Source organism: Lonchura striata, chromosome 36 (genome assembly GCF_046129695.1).
Source record: "Lonchura striata isolate bLonStr1 chromosome 36, bLonStr1.mat, whole genome shotgun sequence".
In the NCBI taxonomy this organism is placed as follows: domain Eukaryota; kingdom Metazoa; phylum Chordata; class Aves; order Passeriformes; family Estrildidae; genus Lonchura; species Lonchura striata.
The window spans coordinates 860,086-877,062 of NC_134638.1; the positions used below are offsets into that span (position 1 = coordinate 860,086).

The 16,977-nt window shown below is 64.9% G+C and overlaps 3 protein-coding genes and 2 long non-coding RNA genes across 6 annotated transcripts; 3 read left to right on the plus strand and 2 right to left on the minus strand.

Annotated features, from left to right (window-relative positions):
• Positions 1-4,825: 4,825 nt before the first annotated feature.
• On the minus strand, positions 4,826-8,535 carry MON1B (MON1 vesicular trafficking associated B). The gene is made up of 5 exons (XM_021550489.2): positions 8,472-8,535; positions 7,146-8,092; positions 5,887-6,709; positions 5,627-5,774; positions 4,826-5,027 (listed from the first exon to the last, which is right to left on the minus strand). Exons 2-5 carry the CDS (start codon positions 7,987-7,989, stop codon positions 4,845-4,847), a joined length of 1,998 nt encoding a protein of 665 aa, XP_021406164.2. The 5' UTR covers positions 7,990-8,092; positions 8,472-8,535; the 3' UTR covers positions 4,826-4,844.
• Positions 8,536-9,151: 616 nt separating this feature from the next.
• On the plus strand, positions 9,152-9,752 carry LOC144247909 (uncharacterized). Its single transcript, XR_013341372.1, has 3 exons — positions 9,152-9,265; positions 9,520-9,575; positions 9,651-9,752. It is a non-coding gene; the product is annotated as an uncharacterized LOC144247909 (long non-coding RNA).
• Positions 9,753-9,952: 200 nt separating this feature from the next.
• Positions 9,953-10,348, plus strand: LOC144247910 (uncharacterized). Its single transcript, XR_013341373.1, has 2 exons — positions 9,953-10,026; positions 10,151-10,348. It is a non-coding gene; the product is annotated as an uncharacterized LOC144247910 (long non-coding RNA).
• On the minus strand, positions 10,301-14,233 carry IMP4 (IMP U3 small nucleolar ribonucleoprotein 4). The gene is made up of 9 exons (XM_077789605.1): positions 14,193-14,233; positions 13,723-13,831; positions 13,296-13,379; positions 12,684-12,793; positions 11,897-12,029; positions 11,156-11,310; positions 10,818-10,912; positions 10,664-10,734; positions 10,301-10,575 (listed from the first exon to the last, which is right to left on the minus strand). The coding sequence occupies exons 1-9, from the start codon at positions 14,193-14,195 to the stop codon at positions 10,463-10,465; spliced, it is 873 nt and encodes a 290-aa protein (XP_077645731.1). The 5' UTR covers positions 14,196-14,233; the 3' UTR covers positions 10,301-10,462.
• Positions 14,234-14,455: 222 nt separating this feature from the next.
• Positions 14,456-16,961, plus strand: VMA22 (vacuolar ATPase assembly factor VMA22). Of its 2 annotated transcripts, XM_077789606.1 has the most exons (7): positions 14,456-14,495; positions 14,840-14,940; positions 15,453-15,556; positions 15,842-15,933; positions 16,217-16,345; positions 16,529-16,736; positions 16,816-16,961. In XM_077789606.1, the coding sequence occupies exons 1-6, from the start codon at positions 14,489-14,491 to the stop codon at positions 16,705-16,707; spliced, it is 612 nt and encodes a 203-aa protein (XP_077645732.1). In that variant the 5' UTR covers positions 14,456-14,488; the 3' UTR covers positions 16,708-16,736; positions 16,816-16,961. The 2 variants fall into 2 exon arrangements, with proteins under 2 accessions (XP_077645732.1, XP_077645733.1); XM_077789607.1 differs by lacking the exon at positions 16,217-16,345 and having other exon boundaries at positions 14,477-14,504.
• The last annotated feature ends 16 nt before the right edge of the window (positions 16,962-16,977 follow it).

A 16,977-nucleotide genomic window follows, 5' to 3' on the forward strand; every position in this document is an offset into this window, starting at 1 on the left:
CCCACACCTGTCACAGGTGTCACACACCTGTCCCACACCTGTCACAGGTGTCACACACCTGTCCCAGGGGTCCCACACCTGTCCCAGGTGTTCCACACCTGTCCCAGAGGTCACACAGCTGTCCCAGGTGTCCCACATCTGTCCCACACCTGTCCCAGAGGTCACACACCTGTCCCAGGGGTCCCACACCTGTCCCACACCTGTCCCAGGGGTCCCACACCTGTCCCACACCTGTCCCAGAGGTCCCACACCTGTACCAGGTGTCCCACACCTGTCCCACACCTGTCCCAGAGGTCACACACCTGTCCCAGGGGTCCCACACCTGTCCCAGGTGTCCCACACCTGTCCCACACCTGTCCCAGAGGTCACACACCTGTCACGGCGCTGCCGGCTCAGCTGCTGCCGGCCCAGCTCCACCTCCAGCTGTCGCTCCGCCCCCTCCTGGTCCTGCTGCACCAATCGCCTGCGAGAATGGGGGTTAGGGGGCGGGGCCAGGCCTGAGTGGGCGGGGCCACCTTGGCGGGGCGGGGCCAGAGCTGGGCACTCACCTGAGCACAGGTGCCTGTGGGCCCAGCTGCTCCTCCGTGTCCATCACACGGCGCTCTGCGCAAGGGGGGGACACCGGTCAGCCCAAGGGGGCACACCTGGGTTTGGGGGGGCTCAGGTGTCCAGGGGGTCACTCAGGGGCTTGTGGGAGAGGGGCTCAGGTGGCCCAGGGCCGGTCAGGAGATCACTCAGGTGTTGGCAGGGGTCACTGGGGTGTCTGAAGGGGGTCCTGGGGGTCATTCAGGTGTCAGGGGCTCACCCCAGCTCAGCCACTTCTCCTCCATCTTCTCCAGCTGCACCAGTTCAGCCTCCAGGTGGGCCGGAGCCTGTGGGGGGACAGTGGTGGGAGGGGGACACGGAGCAGGGGACAGGGTGTGTGATCCCAGGGTGTGCCAGGACACCCAGGTGTGCCAGGACCCCCAGGTGTGTGAGGGACCCCAGCCCCGGGCTTACGTGTGTGACACGCAGGTGCTTGAGCTCCTCCATGATGGACTCGAGCTGCTGGCAGTGCTGCCACCTGAGGGTGAGGGGACACAGGGGTGACACGGTGGCCACATGACCTGTGTGGGTCACCTGGTGCCACCCCCAGCCCACTTGTGTCCCCCAGCCCCACCTGTATCCCTCAGGCTGTGTCCCCCAGCCCTACCTGTGTCCGCCAGCCCCACCTGTGTCCCTCAGGCTGTGTCCCCCAGCCCCACCTGTGTCCCCAGCCCCACCTGTGTCCCCCAGCCCCACCTGTGTCCCTCAGCCCCACCTGTGTCCCCGGCGCAGGTCTTTCAGCTGCTTCCAGTGCTGCTTTGTCCCTTCCATGTCCTGCTGCTGCTCCAGGCAGAGCCCGCAGTGCCTGTGGGGGGTCAGGGGCCACCAGGTGTGTTTTGGGGGGGGGGCACAGGTGAGGTTGAGGAGGGTCACAGGTGTTCCCACTCACCTCTGGCCTTTGGCCTCCACCTCCTTCCCTTGCAGCTGCGCTCTCTGCAGTGACTCTGGGGGGTCACAGGGGGTCACAGGGGGTCACAGGGGTTGAGGTCAGAGGGGTCAGGGGGTCACAGGGGCCAAGGGGGTCCCTCTGTGTGGGGGAGTCAGGAGGGGCCACAAGGGTCAGGGAATCATGGGGGTCAAGGGGGCTAGAGGTCCAGGGGGCATCAGGGGAGGTTTTGGGGGGGCCCCAAAGACCCCAAGGCCCCTGGGCTCACCCTGCACCTGCTGCCAGGACCTCTCCAGTGCCTCCTTGCGCTGGTCCACTGTGGGGAGGGGGCAATGAGCTCAGAGCCCTCTGTCCCCGCAAACCCCTCAGGATCCCTACACACCACCCAAGGACCCTACAGACCCCTCTCTGTGTGTCCCCAGACCCCTCAGCGTCCGCCTCCAGACCCTCTCTCAGTGTCCCCCACCAAAACTCCTCTCTATATCCCCCTCCAGACCCCTCAGAGATCCCCCAAACATCTCAGTGTCCCCCTCCAGACCCCTAAGGGATCCCCCAAACCTCTCAGTGTCCCCCTCCGGACCCCTAAGGGATCCCCCAAACATCTTAGTGTCCCCCTCCAGACCCCTAAGGGATCCCCCAAACCTCTCAGTGTCCCCCTCCAGACCCCTAAGGGATCCCCCAAACATCTCAGTGTCCCCCTCCAGACCCCTAAGGGATCCCCCAGACCCCTCAGTGTCCCCCCAGGTGACTCACGCTGCTCCAGGTGCTGCCGCAACCCCTCACTGCAGTCTTGTGCCTTCACCAGCTCCTGTGCCGTGGTCTCACGGACTGTGGGACATGGTGGGACAGAGAGAGGGACGCATGGGACACAGGGGGACGTGGCAGGCACATGAGGGAGCACAGGAGGGCATGTGGGACATGGGAATATGGGGGAGCACAGGGCTCCTCACACTCACCTTTCTGCAGGCTGTGCATCTGCCTCAGCAGCACCTCCAGCTGTGGGATCCCCCCAGGGGGACCTGAGGGGGGAACTGGGCAGGACGCAGGGACATTGCCCCTCCTGGGGACACCCGAGACCGCCTGGCCCCTGGGGCGGGGGGACACTGGGACACAGGGCGGTCTTGGGGGGTCCTGGCTGTAGAGCCTCTCACTGCGTGGGTTCAGGTCCATCACTGAGCCTGCAGGAACATGTGGGGACACAGGGTACATGGAGGGGACGGAGGGTACACGGAGGGGACACAGGGTACATGGAGGGGACACAGAGTACATGGAGGGGACACAAGGGTACACAGCGGAGACACAGGGGTACATGGAGGGGACACAGAGGTACATGGAGGGGACACAGGGGTACACAGCGGAGACACAGGGGTACATGGAGGGGACACAGGGGTACACGGTAGGGACACAGCAGATGATGATGGTGGGCACTGGTTTGTCCCCTCCTGTCATCTTTGTCGTCTTCTTAGTTCCCCTTTTCCAACCCTCAGCCCCACATTTTCTGTCACACTTCACCATTTCCTCCCTCCTTATCTCTTTTCTCCAGGGTTTCTCCCATTCCTGTCACCTCTTTCCTCCAGTTCCTGCCGCCTCTGTCCCTTTCATTTCTGTCCCTCATTTCCCTCTTGCTCCATTTTCTGTCACCCACACCCTCTTTCCAGTCCTCTTTTCACACCCTTCTGTCTTGTGTCCTTACATTTTGTCCCTTTTCATCCCCCATTTGCCCTCACCTTCTTTCTGCAGCTTTCTCAGCTGCTATCCTTCCTATTTTCTCAGGTTTTCCCACCCTTTTCCCCCACACGTTCTCCTGTCTTTTTCCTCCCCTCACGTTTTCCCGCCTTTTTTCCTCCCCTCACGTTTTCCCGCCTTTTTTCCTCCCCTCACGTTTTCCCGCCTTTTTTCTCCCCTCACGTTTTCCCGCCTTTTTTCTCCCCTCACGTTTTCCTGCCTTTTTTCCTCCCCTCACGTTTTCCCGCCTTTTTTCTCCCCTCCCGTTTTCTTGCCTTTTTTCCTCCCCTCATGTTTTTTTGCCTTTTTCCCCTCACGTTTTCCCACCCTTTTCCCGCCCTTTCCCACTAACATTTTCCTGCTTTTTCCCTAATTTTTCCCACCCTTCCCCCTCATGTTTCCCTGCCTTCCCCCCTCATTTTCACACCATTTCCCTTCTAATTTCCTACTTTTTTGCCTCACATTTCCCCACCTTTTCCCCTCATGTTTTCCCACCCTTTTTTTCTCACATTTTTCTACCTTTCCCCATCACATCTTCCCACCATTTTCCATCCACATTTTGCCTTAATTTTTGTCTCCTTTTCCAGCTGCTTCTCTCCCTTCCTGATGTCATTTTCTGTCCCCTTTTCACCCCCAATCTGTCACTTCTTCCATCATATTCTCTTCCCTCTTTCCTGCTCCCTTTCCCGTCTATTTTTGCCCTCTGTTTCTTGTCACTTGTTCCAGCCCTTCCTGTCACATTTTCCCACCATTTCCTCACATGTTTTCCCACTGATTTCTGTCCTCTCATCCCTCTCTTTGCTGTCTGCTCTTTACTGTCTGCTCTTACCCACCTTTTCTTTCAGGTTTTCTCCCCATTTTCTCTCCCTCATTCCTGTCATTTTTTGTTCCCTTTTCTCCCTACTCTGTTGCTGTTCTCATCTCCTCTCCCTGTTTCCTTCATCCCCTCACCCCTCAGGATATTCCCCCATCCCTTCACCCCTCAGGATGTCCCTTGTCCCCACATCACTCAAGATGTCCTCCCATCCCTTCATCCCTCAGGATGTCCCCACATTCCCCCACCCCTCAGGATTCCCTTGTCCCCACATCACTCAAGATGTCCCATCACCCCTCAGGTTGTCCCCCATCCCTTCACCCCTCAGGATGTCCTCCTGTCCCTTCATCCCTCAGGGTGTCCCTTGTCCCCACATCCCTCAGGATGTCCCCCCATCCCTTCACCCCTCAGGATGTCCTCCGTCCCCACATCCTTCAGGATGTCCCCCTGTCCCTTCACCCCTCAGGATGTCCCTTATCCCCACATCCCTCAGGATGTCCCCCCATCCCTTCACCCCTCAGGATGTCCCCCGTCCCCACATCCCTCAGGATGTCCCTTGTCCCCACATCCCTCAGGATGTCCCCCCATCCCTTCACCCCTCAGGATGTCCTCCATCCCCACATCCCTCAGGATGTCCCCCCATCCCTTCACCCCTCAGGATGTCCCTTATCCCCACATCCCTCAGGATGTCCCCCCGTCCCTTCACCCCTCAGGATGTCCCTTGTCCCCACATCCCTCAGGATGTCCCCCCAACCCTTCACCCTTCAGGCCGTGTCCCCTCACCCCCCAGTTCCCCCGGACTCAGGACTCTCCCCTTGGTCTCAGTGTTTATTGTCAGCCCTCGGGCTCGGGCCCCTCGGGGCGCGCGGGCGCGGCGCAGAACGGTGCCGGGTAGCGGATGAACAGCCAGTCCTCCTCCTTCTTGAGCCAGCGCAGCAGCTTGGTCAGCACGGCGATGGCGCCCGCCTTCGTCACCAGCGGGCTGAAGCAGCTGTACAGCTCGAACTTGCTGGTCACCTGTGGGAATCCGTGCCTGTTAACCGTGGGATTTACTGACAGCACTGCCAATGAGCATCCCATTAATTGTGGGATGGCACTGACACCGAGCATCCCGTTAATTGTGGGATTTACTGATAGCACTGACACCGAGCATCCCATTAACTGGGATCTACTGACAGCACTGCCAGGGAGCATCCCATTGTGGGATTTACTGACAGCACTGACACTGAGCATCCCATTAATTGTGGGATGGCACCGACACCGAGCATCCCGTTAATTGTGGGATTTACTGACAGCACTGATAACGAGCATCCCATTAATTGTGGGATTTACTGACAGCACTGCCAGTGAACATCCTGTTAACTGTGGGATTTACTGATGGCATTGACACTGAGCATCCCATTAACTGTGGGATTTACTGACGGCACTGCCAGTGAGAACCCCATTAATCGTGGGATTTACTGACCCCACTGACACCGAGCACCCTCTTAATCGTGGGATCTACTGACAGCACCACCAGCCAGAGGCCCCCGCTAACTCTGGAATCTTCTCAGGACAGCACAAACCCCGTGCTGCTGGCTCTGGGCCCTGCTGACGGCTCCTTGCCCGCGGCTCACCCAGGCCAGCAGCGTTTCCTTCTCAGCTACGTGGTAGAGCAGGCGCAGGGGCCGGTGCGGGCTGTGCACACGGCTGTGCAGGTAGTGGTACAGGTCGAAGAGCCGGTGCTGCTCCTCCTCGCTGGTGTAGGGCTCCTCCAGCTCCGGGCTGCAGCCAGGGAAGTCCCCCAGGTGAGGGAAGTGGGACACGGAGGTCAGGTGAAGGTCAGGGATACCCCCAACCCCCTCAATTCTGGCGTGTCCCCCCCATCCCCGCCCACCTGGTGAACTGCGGCAGCTGCTGCATCTCCTCCGGCCCCTCCAAGGGTTTGTAGAGGAAGTGCCGGAGCTCGGGGGCGCCGGGGCGGGACGGGCCGTACCCCGCTCCCCCTCGCACGGCCGCCGCCAGCTCGGCCAGCCAGCCCTGCGCCCGCAGCGTGTCCTCCAGCTGCCGCCGGCACGCCGCCGCCGCGTAGAACCCCTCTCGCTCCGTGGACAGCAGGATCAGCGTCACGCCCTCCTCCTCCTCCTCCTCCTCGCCCAGCCGCGCCGCGTACGCGTAGAAGTACCCGTCGGGGTTGAAACGGGGCAAGCACACGGGGGTCCACACCTCGCCCGCCCCCGCGCCCGCCCTGCCGCCCAGCAGGTTGAGCAGCAGATGGAGGTCGCTGGCGCACAGCCGCCCGCCCTCGGCCAGCGCCCGCTGCCGCGCCGCCGTCACCAGGCGGCCCCGAGCCGCCAGCACGGCCAGGGCGGGCGCGGGGCGGGCGGCGGCGGCGGCGCGGCGGAGCGCCCCGGACACGGCGCGGCGGAGCCCCCCGGGCAGGGGCAGGCAGCGAGCGGCCCCCAGCAGCAGCCGCCCGTCGGCCGCGGCCCCGCAGAGCAGCCGGTCCAGCACGGCCTCGGCGCCCGCCAGCAGCCGGCGCAGGTCGAAGCCGCGGCGTCGAGCGAAGACGCGGGCGATGCCCCCGCGGGTCAGCAGCGACAGGATCTGCTCGTGCACGAAGGCCAGCTCCCGCCGCAGCTGCGCCGCCGACTGCCGCGTGCGGGACACCGACACCAGCAGCAGCGGGCCCCGCTGCTCGAACACCAGCGTGCGGTCCTCTGCGGGGGAGAGAGGGGACACGGCGGTCACACGGGGCGGGGGGACACGGAGGGAGGCGGGGGGAAGTCGGTTTTCGGGCAGACAGATGTACCTGGAGGGGTGTTGTTTTGGGGTGTGTTGTTTTTGGAGAGTGGCTGTACCAGGAAGGTTTTTAGCGGGGTGGTAGGACCCAGGAAGGGGTTTAGGTGGGAAGAGAGTTTAGGGGGGCTGGTTGCACCTGGGCAGGCTGATTTGGTAGATTCAGCTGTACCTGGGAGAGGTGCTTTTGGGGGTGGGATGTTGTGTTTGGAGGGGGCTGTTTGGAGCAGGGATGGCTGTACCTGTGGGGGCTGTTTCAGGGCTACCTGGGGGCGGGGCTGTGCAGATTTGGGGTTACCCACAGGTGCGTCTGTCTAAATGTAGGGGTTCCTTGTCCACCCCCCGCTGGTCCCGTACCGGAGCAGATGGCGCGGATGGCGTTGCCGCCGCTCTGGATGAAGGACACGAGGGCCATCATGACACCCATGGTGGCCGCCAGCGCCTCCTCGTTGCCGTGCCGGGAGTAGATCGGCTTCCCGGCCTCGCTGAGCACGAACACGTGTTTGCGCCGCGCTCGCCAGCCCGCGGCCGCCACGTCCTCGTCTGCGCCACGCCGCCCGCCCAGGGCCGACGTGGCCGCCGCTGCCGTCACCGCCGCCGTCACCTCCTCCTCTTCCTCGCCCGGGTGACACACTGGGGATGTCACTGCTGCCATCACCTGCTCCTCACTGGGGTGACTCTCTGGGGATGTCACTGCTGCTGTCACCTCCTCTTCATCCCCTACAGGAGGCCGTGCTGGGGACGTTGCTGCCATGGTCATCTCCTCCTCACTGGGTTGAACACCCGGGGATGTCACTGCTGTGGTCACCTCCTCCTCCTCCTCATCCCCAAGTGGGGGACACCCCAGGGATGTCCCTGCTGTGGTCACCTCCTCCTCCTCACCGGGATGACAGTCCTGGGACGTTGTGGCTGCTTCCGCTGTCACTGCTGTCACCACATCCTCATCCCTGCCACATGGCCCACCCTGGGGTGTCATGGCCACTGCCACCTCCTCCTCCTCCTCCTCCTCACTGGAGTGGCACCCCAGGGACACTGTGGCTGTCACCACTGCTGCCACCTCCTTGTCCTCCTCCTCCTCATTCCCAGCAGGGTGACACACGGATGATGCCATGGCTGCCACTGCTGTCACATCTTCCTCCTCATCCTCGCCGCTGTGGTGGCAGCTCGGGGACGCCGTGTCCACTGTCCTCCCTGGCTCCATCTCTGCCTCACCTGTGACCAGCAGGGGGCGCCGGGGCGGTGCCTGTGCTGTTCCTGCCCCGCCCTGCCCCACCCTGCCCTGTCCAAGGGCGGGGTCAGGGGTCCTGGGTGCTGGCAGGTGGGGGAGGTGGGGTGGGGTCACCAGGGGCGTGGCTCCACAAGCCACACCCACCCCAATCCACACCTTGCGGCCACACCTCCAGTCCCACTCGGTACGCCCCGGCCCTGGTGGTTTTATAGGCCACGCCCCCACCGACCCTCACCCCGGAACACCCCACGCGTGCCTCTCTGGCCACGCCCCCACAGTTAAACCACGCCCCCAAAACGATAGCCCCGCCCCAAATCACATCAGCCGCGCCCCGGGGCCGCCCCGCCCCCTCGCTAAGTCCCACCCTCCGGCGATCGCCCCCGGGCCGCCCCCTCCCCACCGGGCCCCGCCCCCTGGCCCCGCCCCCGCGCTGTCCCCGCCCCGCGCGCGCTCACCGGCCGCGCTCCCGCTCCCGCCGCCACCGCCGCTTCCGGGGCCGCCGCGCCGCGCGCCCCGTGACGTCACCGCGCCGCCGCCTCCACCAATCGCCGCGCGGCCGCCGCGCTGCCACCAATCAGCGGGCGCGGGGCGGGGCCTAAGGGGCGACGCCTTTTTTGGCGGGTTCTCCCGCTCCACCCCTTTCATGACGTCACGCGGGGCGGGGCGCAGCTCGTGGCGCGGGGCGGGGCCGGCGCGATCCCGGCCCCGCCCCCTCGGGGCCATCGGGGACCCCTCAAGGTTTGGGGGCTCCCCAGGCTCCGTGTGACCCCTCCTGCCCGGCCCCCGGCGCCTTCAGCGCCTCCCGGGCGGGCTCCGGGAGCCACAGGAGCGCCAGGGCGGCTTCAGGGGACCCCAGGAGCTCTGTAGGCACCCCAAGAGCTTTAGGGGACCCTTTAGAGTCCATAAGAGCACCCAAATTCTCTACAGAGGCTCTGTAGGGTTTACTGAGCCCCCCCAGACTCGCTGCAGGGGTTATAGGTTCTCTAAGAAGTCACAGAGAGCCCCAGAAGAGCCCCTGCAGACGCTGCAGTGTCCATAGGGTCCCACAGGAGCCCCCCCAGAGCGCCACAGGGAATTCCCAGGGCAGCTTTAGGCTCCAGCCCAGGGGCTGGGCTCCAGCCGGGGGCGGGGCCCGGGGCACTGAAAACCCCCCAGGTCCCCTCCGTGCCCCTCACACCTGAGACCCACCTGGATCCCCATGGCGCCTCCACCGCCCCCTGGCCACCTCAGCCTGGCCCGCGGGGTCCAGGTGAGAGGGGGACCCCGGTCCTGTTGTGGGTGGGGGGGGCCAGCCCCGAGCTCGGGGGGCCGCGGGCATCCGGGGCGGGGTGGGGGCACGAAGGCGGCTCAGCACTTCCTGCCCCCGGAAAGGGGAAGTGAAAGGAGGGACCCGACCGGTCGGGGGGGACCCCAAGAGCTCAGGGGGCCCCCAGAGGTTTGGGGGGACGCGGGAGCTCCGGCAGCCCCAGTTTGGGGGTCGCAGGTGACCCTCTGCCTCCCCAGCCCCCCCTGTACCAGGACGCCGTCGCCCGCCGGGCTCTGCGGCCCACGCTGCTCAGGTGAGTGCTCCCAGCGGGGACAGGTGACCCGGCCAGGTGTCCCCTCCCTCGCCGCCCCTTCCCCTGCCCCCCCAGGAGCGTCTCGGTGCCGGCCGAGCCCCCCGCGCCCCCCGCCATGGATGTCACCTACGCCGTGGTCAACAAGCCCCGCCGAGGGGGCGGGGCCGCGGGGAGAGGCCCCTCCCCCTTGGGCAGAGACCACGCCCCCTTCGGCCGAGACTCCGCCCCCTCGGGCACGTGCTCGCTGCCGGGCAGCCCCGTGCGCCGCCCCTCCCCCAGCCCGGCAGGTGAGTGGGGGGGTTTGGGGGGTCCCCCATGTTTTGGGGGGCTCAGGGGTGCCCAGGACCGATAATTCGGACCCTGGTCCCCCCCTCAGGCTCCCCCAGACCCACGGATGGCGCCTATGAGGTTGTGACCCCCCCCACGGACACTGGCAGCGGCCCCTGCCTGGGTGAGCATGGGGGGGAGGTCCCTGGTGTCCTGGGGGGGGTCTCGGTGTCTGGAAAGGGTTTGGGGGTTCGGGGGGGCATCAATGTCCAGCCCACCCCTTACTGACCTCCTGCTCCTCCCCCCAGGGTTTAACTTCCGCATTGGGAAGCCCAAGGGCCCGCGGGACCCCCCAGCCGAGTGGTCCCGGGTGTGAGGGGGGGTCCGGATCCCTGGGCCCCCTCCCCACCACAGAGGAGGGGCTGCAGCAGAACCCGGCTGATCCTTACCGAGCCCAATATAGAAAAAAAATCATTTATTATGACAAATAAAAAGTGATTGTGAGAGACCCGGCTGTTCCTGGGGGAGTCCAGAGGGGTCCCAGCTGCCAAGGTGGTCTCAGGTGTGCAGGTGGGCCCCACCTGGGGGGCTCTCCCGGTGGTCGGGGGGTGCTGGGGGGCTCAGGTGGCGCTGAGCAGGCGGCGCTTGGGGGCCGTGGCCGTGTATGGGTGCCAGCGCCACTCCACGTCGGCCGCGTCCCCCTGCTCCAGGGTGCCCAGGCGGATCAGGTAGGCTGGGGGGGGACACAGGGGGGTTTGTTGGGACATTTGGGGACACCAGGGGGACTTTTAGGGCTGTTGGGGACAGCAGGGGACACTCACGCCTCAGCTGGAAGCGGGGTCCCACCTCCTCCAGCTCCACCGTCCGTCCCCGGCGCCGGTACACGTGGTTCCTGTGGGGAGTGGGGGGTCAGAGGGGCTCGGAGGTGGGGGGGGGGGGTCTGTCCATGTCCCCGTGTCCCCACGTGTCACCCACCGCACTAAAATGACATCATCCTCGTTGGCGAAGGTCACCACGCGGCGGCTGTCGGGACGGGGAACAGGGAACAGGTGCTTCAGGATGGTCCCGACCTAATGGGATGGGGACAGGGACGGGGACAGGGTCACCCCAGCCCTGGGACCTCCCGTGCTCCTCCCCAGTGTCCCCATTTCCTCCCCCATGTACCCCAAATTCCCCTCTGTATCCCCTCATATCCCCCAGCTGTGTGTCCCCCATGTCCTCCCCATATTCTCCATGCCTCCCATCCCCCCAGGTGTGTGCCCCCCATGTCCCCTCCTGTCCCCCCCACGTTCCCCACGCCCCCCCGACCATACCCTTTTTCCCAGGGTGGAATCCAGGCGCAGCAGCAGCAGGTGGGGGGCGGCCAGCGGGGCCCCCCCGAGCCCCCCAACCTCCTGGCGCAGCACGGCCCCGCTCAGGGTGAAGTGGGCAGTGGGGCCGTGGGGCAGGTGGGACACGGTCAGCCCGTCTAGGGGGTGTGGGGCTTGGTCAGGACACACCCAAAAACAGGCCACACCCCCTTGGGATTAGCCCCACCCACCCCCCTGACACCTCAGGTTTTGGATTTTCTATTTTTCACATTTTGTGCTGCTTTAGTGTGTGGGTTTGGGCTGCGTATTATGGGGTGGTGAGCTCTCTGCACAGAGCAGGGAGACAAAACAATTCCTTCTCCAGCTGGGCACCAAGGACAATGATCCAAATCTCAGTACCAAAATATAAACAATGTGGGCTGGAGAGAGGAAAAGAAGGATGGGACTTAATGGGTTAAAGCTAAAATTGGACAATTAGCTCAAATATACAAATAGACCAAAACTAATAAAAGTGTAAGACCCTGTGAATGGTTATCCATTTCGTGACCATTTTGGTTCATTTGGGTGCAGCCCAAGGTGGATCCATTGCGGAGATCCTTTTAATAAATCCCTGCTTTATTAATTAATTTTGTCTAGCTCTGCTCTAGCTCAGCCTTCCCAGGGCATCACCCTCAGCCCCTCCCCTCCAAGCAGAGACCCCAAAAGGTGACCCCAGCCCCTCCAGCAGCCCCGCCTGGCACTGACCGGGCCGCCCGCGGGTCTCGTGCAGCACCAGCAGGTCGGTGACCCCCGCGGCCCGGCACGCGCCCACCAGAGCGCCCAGCTCGGCACGGCCCCGGTTCATGCGGCGAGCCCCCGGCAGCAGCAGGCACAGCTCCTGGGGACGGGGACACGGGGACACTGAGCCACGCCCTGCCCGTGTCACCCCTTCACCCAGCGTCCCCCCGCTTGTGCCATTACAGCGTCCATGTGTCCCCCAAATCACTGCCCCCATGTCCCCCAGATAACCCCCCAAATCCCCCAAATCATTACTCCCTGTATCCCCCAAATCACGTCCCAGTGTCCCCCACATCACCTCCCCCATGTCCCCCAGATCACCCCCACATGTCCCCAAGTCTGTCACCCTAGCACAGGGTGACAATGACACACCCATCCCCTGGCCCACCTCAGAGCCACACCCAAACTCAGCCCAAAGCCCCACTGACCCCAAACCTGGCCCCACCCACCCGAGACCACACCCAAACCTGGCCCCACCCACCCGAGACCACACCCAAACATGGCCCCACCCACCCCAGACCACACCCAAACATGGCCCCACCCACCCCAGACCACACCCAAAACCAGCTCCACCCACCTCAGACCACACCCAAACATGACCACGCCCACCCAGACCACACCCAAATATGGCCCCACCCACCCCAGAGCCCCACCCACCCCAGACCACACCCAAACCTGGCTCCACCCACAACAGAGCCCCACCCAAACCCAGCCCCACCCACCACAGACCACACCCAAACCCGGCCATGCCCACCTTGGCGAAGAGCCGCAGGCGGGCGCTGGGGTCTCGGGAGGTGGTCACCATCACCTTGGGGGGCTCCAGCCCCGCCCACCTGTACTCATCATCCTGGCTGTCACCTGTCTCTGGGGGCGGGGCTTTGTCAGGCCACACCCCCTGCAGCCACACCCACCCCAGGGTCATCGGGGTCAGTTCAGAGTCGGGGTTCCGGGGGGATTTTGGGGGGACATGGGGTTAATTGCCATTTTGGGAAAAGAAGGCTCAGATTTGGGGTGCAGCCCAGACTGTGGGTGTTGGTGCAACCTCACACTCATTTTGCGGTGAATTTAATCTTATGTGGGAAACTTAGAAACCCACAGGGAATTTGGGGAAACTTCTAAAAATGAGATCAGTCTCTTTTTTTAGGTATTTTTTGGGGCTGCCTCCCTCCTGCCTCAAGATTCCCTTCTCCCCACTTTGGGGTCTAGACCACCATTCAAGGGTCTTGCCTGTCCCCCACCCCTGCATTTGGAAATTCCAATCACCTCCAACTTGGGGGTCCCCTCCCTCTACCCTCCCATCCTGATTTGGGGGTCCCTCTCCCCCAGTTTGGGGGTCCCTCTCCCCCAGTTTCGGGGTCCCTCTCACCCCCCGGTGCCTGGAAGTCGAACTCGAGCTCCTTCTGCAGGGCCAGCGCCTCGCGCCGCAGCTCCGTGGGCAGCAGCCGATTCTCTGGGGAGGGGGGAGAGAAACGGGGGGGCTCAGACAGGACCCCCAACCCTCCCCATTCCAATACCCCAGCCCCACATAACCCCCCGGGCCTGCAGCACCCCCATGTCCCCTCTTAGCTCCTCTTTAACAACCCCAAACATCCCCCAACCCCCTTAAAGTCCTCTGTATCCCCCCAAAACTCTCCTCACCTCCTCCAAATCTCCTCTGCCGCCCCCAGCCCCCTTTTCACACATCCGGGATCTCTTCTTAACTCCCCCCCAGCCCCCTGTAAGCCCCCCAAATTCTCCCCGGTCCCTTTGCCCCCCTCCCAGCCCCTCTGTTCCCCCTCCCCGTGCCCCGGTACCGTCGAGCGCCCGCCGCAGGCTCTCCCTGCGCTCCCGCTGCCGCTGCTGCTGCTGCTCCCTGGCCCGGCGCTGCAGGTACTCCCGGCGCTCCCGGGCCTGGCGCCGCAGCTGCCACGCGGGGACAGGCGGAGGTGACACCGGCGGGGACACCGGCGGGGTGCGGGGACGGGCCCGGTGAGGGGGACATGAGAGGGTGGGGGGCACGGCGGGGGAGCCGAGGGGCCGAGGGATGGGGGACAGCGGGGGACAGCGGGGACATCATCAGGGGGAATCAGGGGACAGCGGACACGGAGTGAGGGACGCGTGAGGGGGGACATGGGGACACTGGGCAGGGGGGAGGGCTCGTTGTGAGGGGCATGGAAATGAGAGCATGGGAGACACGGAGGGAGGCCAGAGGCACCATGAGGGTGGGGTACAGGCGGGGACATGGGGGGACACGGGACCACCGACCCAACCCCGCGCCCCTCACCATGGTCGCGATGGCTCCGCGCCGCTCCTCACACGCCGGCACCTCCCAGTACCACCGCTTCCCATTGGCCGAGCGCTGCTGGTCCAATGGGAGCGCGCGGTGCTGCCGGAAAGGGGCGGAAAACGCCGCGCCCTCACTCGAGATGGCGGCCGGGTGGGCTTCACCCCGCTGCTGTGCCGGGCCTCACGCAGGCCCCGCCCTCCGGCGTGCTGCGCTCGCTGATTGGTCGAGAAGTGTCGGGGCGGGCTGCGATTGGACGAGGCGGGGCCAGGCCTGAGGCCGCGGTGAGGGCGGCGATGGACGGTGAGGGAGGTCTGGGGGCTCCGCGGGGTTTGGGGATCTCTGGGGGTCCCGGGGATGTTCGGTGGGGGTCTCGGGGGCTTTTCTGGGGGTCTCCAGGAGACCGGGAACGTTTTGGGGGGGGTCTCAGGGATCCCGAGGGTTTTGTGAGCGGGTTTCCGGGGCCCTGGGGGAGTTTTGGTGGGGTCTGTGAGGGCCTGGGGGGTCCCGGGACGCGGGTGGCACCGCGGGGACTCCGGGCCGGTCCCCGGGCGGGGGGGAGCGGTTCTGGTGGGTCTGGGGGAGCCGCAGGTGTCCCCCCGGGTGTTGGTTGGGGTCCTGAGCCGTGTCCCCCCCCACAACCGCAGGGTCGCTGTCGCTGTCGCTGGACGAGGCCGCGCTGGAGGTGATGGAGGCGCTGGAGCTGCTGCAGCAGCGGCGGGAGCAGCTGGAGCAGCACCTGCGGCAGGTGAGGGGACACGGGAACACGGCAGGGACACAGGGGGACACGCCACCCCTCGTGGGGACACGTGCGAGGAGGTGCCACCTGCCACAGGGACACACCGGGCAGGTGCCACCTGCCACAGGGGTGTGCCAGCCCCATGGGGACACAGCTGGGGACACTTCCCTGCTGTGGGGACGTGCCTGGGGACACACCACCCGTCCTGGGACATCCTGTGGGGGACATGTCACCCACTGTGGGGACACAAAGGGACATGCCAGGGTGGCACCTGTGTCCCCCCGGGTGACTGTCCCTAGTGCCATGTCCCTGTGTCCCCTTCAAGGGGTGGCTGTCCCCCTGCTGTGACCCCGATGTCCCTGATGTTCCCACAGGGGTGGCTGTGCCCCCGCTGTGTCCCCAGCGTCCCCGATGACCCCACAGGGGTGAATGTCCCCCCGCTGTGTCCCCAATGTCCCCGATGACCCCACAGGGGTGAATGTCCCCCCGCTGTGTCCCCAATGTCCCCGATGTCCCCGCAGGGGTGGCTGTCCCTGGCTCAGGCCCGTTACTCCCTGGGCTGTCACCGCGTCTCGTCCCTGCAGTATGGGGCCACCATGGTGCCCCGAGTCCGTGTGTGCCACAGGTGGGGGACAGAGGGGACAGGGACACTGGGACATTGGGGGACACTCAGTGGGGGGTGGCAGGGACACAGGGAGGGATATGAGGACATTGGGGACATTCAGGGAGGGGACAGAGACACAGGGAGGGACATGAGGACATTGGGGTGTCCCCAGTTTGGGGAGGTGACACAGGGGTGACACTGATGTCCCCAGTGTGGGGGGTGACTGGGGATGCTTGGGATGTCCCTGTGGTGGCCAAGGGACACCAGGGCACGGTGGTGACACTGTCCCCACTGTGTCACCCCCAGGCAGGACCCAGAGGGACGCCCCCACTTTGAGGAGGTGCCAGGAACAGGGGGGGACCCCGAGGACCCCGACCCCCAGCAGGGGGGGGGTGACGGTGAGAGGGGGGCTGGGTGGTCCCTGGGGGGGTTCTGGGGTCCCTTGGGGAGGGGTCCTGTGGGTGTTGGGGTCCCCAGGTCCCCAGTGGGTGCTGGGGACAGATTGGAGGTCCTGGGGATGTCACCCATGGGGGCTGGGGGGAGAATTTGGGGTGCTGGGGGGGTGCGGTTCTGAGGGGTCCTGTGGGTGCTGGGGAGTTCTGAGGGGTCCTGTGGGTGTTTGGTGGGGGTTACTCAGTTGTTTTTGGTGGGGGGTTCCTCTGACCTTTGTCTCTCCCCCAGGGCTGCGGCAGCGCCGGGGAGCCCCTGAGAAAGGGGGGGTCCCCAGCCGGCCCCCCACAGACCCCCTGGGCTGGTTTGGGGTCCTGGTGCCCCCCACTCTGCGGCAGGCCCAGGGCAGCTTCCAGAGGGGTGAGGATGGGGGGGACTGGGGGGAACTGGGGGATCCCCAGAAAGCACCAAAGGTCCCCAAACCCAGAGTGGCCCAAGAATTGGGGGAACACCCCAAATCTGTGGTGTCCCCAAAACTGGGGAGGTCTAAAGGTCACAGCCCCCATGACCTCCTTGGTCCCCCCGATGTCCCCCTGTCCCCAGGGGTGACGCTGGCCGTGGAGGTGGCCGAGCTCCAGGCCACCGTGGAAGCTGCGGCCGCCCGGTACCGGCAACTCCTGCGGCAGAAACGTCACCTGGCCAGGGACAGCCAGAGCCCCACGGGAACCCCTGGGGACAGCAAGGACACCGAGGGTGACACAGTGACCTCAGTGACTGCGTGACACCGAGAACAACGAGGACGTATCTGCAGGTGACACACGGGGACACACGGGAGCACAGGTGACACCATGGGGACACAGGTGACATGGGGCTGTGCTGACCCTTCACAGGTGACACAGCTGCCACCAGGGACACAGAGGACAGCAGCACCTGCCTGTGGGTGACACTGAGGACTCTGCAGGTGACACCGAGCCCCTCACGTGACTAAGAGGGGTCCCCCCATGTCCCCACCTCCAATAAAGCCACCCTGGTGCCACCACAGGGTCATTTGT